Source organism: Etheostoma cragini, chromosome 21 (assembly GCF_013103735.1).
Source record: "Etheostoma cragini isolate CJK2018 chromosome 21, CSU_Ecrag_1.0, whole genome shotgun sequence".
Lineage (NCBI taxonomy): Eukaryota > Metazoa > Chordata > Actinopteri > Perciformes > Percidae > Etheostoma > Etheostoma cragini.
This window is the reverse complement of record NC_048427.1, coordinates 1,724,496-1,728,748: the sequence shown is the minus strand read 5'-3', so window position 1 is coordinate 1,728,748 and position 4,253 is coordinate 1,724,496. Positions and strand designations below refer to the sequence as shown.

Genomic DNA, 4,253 nt, shown 5'->3' with positions numbered 1-4,253 from the left:
GTGACACACTCTTCGCCTGACAGAGCTGTCAGCGACCCGGCCATGGAGACATCGTTGGATTTCATAACTGAGCTTTGATCAGGATGCATACTTTCACTTTCTCTGACAGGGTGTAAATGTTTTCAAAGATGATGAACAAAGGCATTATAAAGAGGTGTTACCGGTAAAATGAGAGACTCATGCAGGCTGATATAAGAGTTAAATTTAAGCCGACTGCTCTGCAGGTGAACAGACACTAACTGGGCATGGGGGTGAATGCCATATCTCTCATATTTGTAGGTAAGGTGTCTTGAAGAAAATAGATCAGTTGAGCTTTTTTTCCCCACCTACACTCAATGTGACGTGGAGGATTTTAAATTTATACACTCTAGAGACTGATTTTAAGTAATAAAAACTACATTTTTGGGTTTAAAACTTTTCTCTTAGTGGAAAAAAAGACAAAAACAAATTAATTTTCAAGTTTAGCTGGCTTGATGTAGATGTTTTTTCCAGGAGTTAGTCACCTTCCTCAGGTCTCCCCTGGAGCAATACTCCATGGCCAACAGTGGAAGATCATTTAAGGCTATGTGCCTCATTTCCTCCGGGACATCTCGGGCTGTCACAACATTGATGTGATTCAACCTGCGAGAGAGAGAGAGAGAGAGAGAGAGAGAGAGAGAGAGAAGAGGGAGTGAATACCACATTACAATTTAATGATGCCCATACAGATTGTGCAAAGTCATCCACTGAATGTCTGCAGTTTCCTTTAGATAATAAACGTGTAACAGCTGTGAATAAGTATCGTCTTTTTGATATTTATATATTATATTAATGTGCTATATAAAGTTACTGCGCCCCACAGAAAGAATATTGTAATAGTATAATGAAATAGTTCTAACTTTTTCATGATCTGGATTTCTCGGCTCCATCTGTCCTTATTCCTTGGCGTGAGCTCCAGACGGCACATTTTCACAGCTAGTTTTTCGTTTGTTTCCTACAAAAGAGACAGAAGTTCTATTCTTACAACAGTTACATGAAAGTACACCCCAAAATATCTGTGTGTGTGTGTGTGTGTGTAGTTTTAGAAGAACTGTTCTATGTCAACATAAAAGTGTCACAACAAAAAAAGATGGCTGTATAACTCCCAACTAGGAAGGAGGTAAATAGTGACACAGTAAGGATACTGGTTGCTTTCTAGGGGTTGCTTCAACTTCTTATTGACAGTGTTTCAGTGCCACACAGGTGCTGTGTCAGGGTTAAATGGCTCCAATCTCACGTGATGTTGGTAGAGGTAAACATGGGCAAACCCGCCCATTCCCAGTCTCTCTTTCAGCTCCCAGTCTCCGCAGTTCTGGTTTTGCCTGAAGGGAGGTTTCTCCATCGTTGTTGCCACTCAAGCTGGAACAAATAGTGGAAATAACGTGTACAAGACAGAGTTAACTTATATCCGATAGTATTAATTGTTAAGGCACAACCTGATTGCGATGTTTGAACTCCTACCCAGCAAGCCAAATAAAAATCAGGGACATTTTGCGTTTTTCCTAGAATGGCGAAGGCATGACCCGCCCTACTCCCTCTCTGATTGGCTAGAACTCGGTGGTATCGTTGTTGGATTCGTTCGATTTAGGCACGGAGCGTTATGTTGATTAGGGTAAGCCAATCAGAGGCAGAGTAGGGCGGAACATGACTTCGACATCCTAGGAAACGTAAATTTACCTCAGGGACATGGCTACATCCAGAACACTTGCCAAGCTAATGACAGATTACATTACTGTTTACAATACCAATCGTCCAAATATTTCACACATTTTGGTCAATTTCACACATGTAGCCTGTTTAAATGATCATAACAGTTATGCAAAATACACAAAGCAAATAGTTAAAAAAAATAAATTATTGGCTACATTGGCTAACTGAAAAACAGCTAACTAGCTAGCTAACGGCTAGCTACATCAACAGCTTAGCCCACCAACGGTAGCTGAATACATTCCAGGAAATAGACGGCGACAGCTCGTTAGCATTAGGAAACGAAGGCTTCGACGCCAGTTTAGCGCCGTTTAAATTAACGTTTCCGTTGCTAAAGCGAGTCTTGAGACTTACTTTGCGTTTCTATGAAAGTGTCATGAGCCGTATTTCGGTGTAACTTCGTGATGTCGGTTGTTTTCGGGTCAATGCAGCAGCAGCACCGTGGTAATCATCAGTACTTTCCAACATGACGTAGCTACCGGCTGTGTTTCTTGAAAATGTAACTAGGACGCGTTCAAGAACCAAAACACCTGCTACGTCCAACCGACTTACTGTTTAACAACCTTTACATTAGGAAAGAACACCACAATGTATAAGATAATGTTATATAATTATAATATACGATAATATAGGTTATAATCATGGGGGTGTGTTTAAATCCTATGACCCTGCTGCGCATGAACATTGGCGATTTTAACAAGCCTAATTGCAAAGTGCAAGCACAATGTTGAGGTTGTACTTTAGGTTTTACTTGATTATTTCCATTTTATACAACTTTTGTACTACTTCACTTCAGTTCAGAGGGATATAGCATACTTTTCATTGCACTACATTGATATGACAGCTTCAGATACTTTGCAGATTCAGGAATGGGTCATTGTGCACGATGAGTACTTTTACTTTTAGTACTTTAAGTGAGTAAGCTTAATATTGATGCTTAAACTGATGCACTGCTGGAAGGGCAATAGGATTCACTATTTTCAGGATTCTCAGTCATTTAACCATTTAAATTACATTTGGGTATTTGAATCCTCACATACAGTTTACATTATTTCTCACTAGTGGTGGAAGTAGAATAAAGATCATTTTCTCACATCTATGCAGCCTTGAAGTCCCAAAATGTTTCTTTGTGTGTCTTGTGGGCACAAAAAGGCAAAATGTAAAAATGACCCATAAAGAGTATTAGAGTATTATCACCATTAAAGTGAAATATCAAATATGCTGGAGCCAAATTTCAATTGACTTTATTACAAAACACTGTATTTTATATGCCGTGTTTAAGTACCCTCGGAAAAATACTTAGGTAAGGTTTACAAATAAATGTACATGAATGTTACCTCCACCAGTAGTTTAGTTACCAACTGTCAAGTCTTGATTGTCCAGGGTTTGGGTCCCCGAACAAAAGCCTGAGTCGAGTCCTCGTTACCAGAGTTTGAGTCAGAGTCAAGTCACAAGTCCAAAAGAAATAGCGACTTAAGTCTTAGGACTCGAGTGATCCATCACTGCATTCCACACAATGATGCTCAGACACATTTAACCTTTCAAAACACTTTTATTTTCACCCTCTCCGCCTCCCGAAATGAGAAGCTCACAAACAACATCTCCTCAGTGAGTTTTAACAAGGCAGTGACACATGAAGCTCACTGTATGTGCAGCATTAAATGAACATTGCCTAAAAACACTGAAATGGATCCGATCAGACCTCCACATGTAAAAAGATTCGTATGTGCTGGCTCGATTCTCTCTAAAACACAACAGCATACAACAGCGTTAAATATAGCCATTTCCTTTGTTCCCATTGAGAGAAAAGAAACAACATGACCATGAGCACAAGGACAGGAAACAAACATGTTGACCTACCTTAAATATGAACCCTTCATTCTAATACTCTAATCATAATATAAATGAAAACAGGCCATAATATCTTCATGCTTTATTTACATGTCACATTCAGAAATGAGGCGTTCAGGGGCAGAAATTAAAACAGTATTTTAGTGTTTTTTGAGAGCACAGCCACGCTGCTTTAACAGAGGTATCACTGCTGTCTCTACTGCTGCCAACGCAGGACCAAACAGGGTGACATTCACCAGAGCATCACAGAGCCGTCACCAGGGAAACCAGACATTTCCATGCTAACCAGTGCCATGGAGATCCTGCAGCTGCTCTCTGATGTGCGTGAGAGGAGGCGGGGGGGGGGGGGGGGGGGGGGGGGGGGGGGGGGGGGGGGGGGGGGGGGGGGGGGGGGGGTGACCAGAGGAGAGGGCAGCAGGACCTCGGAGAGTTAGTCAAGGTGGAGACTCAGAAGAGCTGCTTTGCCTTCATTCTACACCCATCCACAGCGTATGGAGAGTACAGCTGCAAAGATTCGTTGATGACGACTATTTTGTCCAATTCACTGTTTTTGAAAATCAAATTTAGTGAATCACGGTCGCCTATCTCTTTATTTTCTGTGTCTGTTGACAATCTGGTGAAAATCCGGTGTTAATACACAAATGGAAAAAAAGAAAGGAGTGCATGAGCCACAAAAC

General features: G+C 41.1%; 1 protein-coding gene across 1 annotated transcript in view; it reads right to left on the bottom strand.

The window, feature by feature from the left end:
- Positions 1 to 2,249, bottom strand: part of LOC117936511 (inhibitor of nuclear factor kappa-B kinase subunit alpha-like) — a 17,187-nt gene extending 14,938 nt beyond the window's left edge. Inside the window, exons 1-4 of the mRNA XM_034859601.1 lie at positions 2,080 to 2,249; positions 1,256 to 1,377; positions 879 to 973; positions 504 to 621 (exon numbers count right to left, since the gene is read on the bottom strand). Of these exons, the coding sequence (XP_034715492.1) occupies positions 504 to 621; positions 879 to 973; positions 1,256 to 1,360 (318 nt within the window). The 5' untranslated portion in view covers positions 1,361 to 1,377; positions 2,080 to 2,249. The remainder of the gene's footprint in view (positions 1 to 503; positions 622 to 878; positions 974 to 1,255; positions 1,378 to 2,079) is intronic.
- Between the last annotated feature and the right edge of the window lie 2,004 nt (positions 2,250 to 4,253).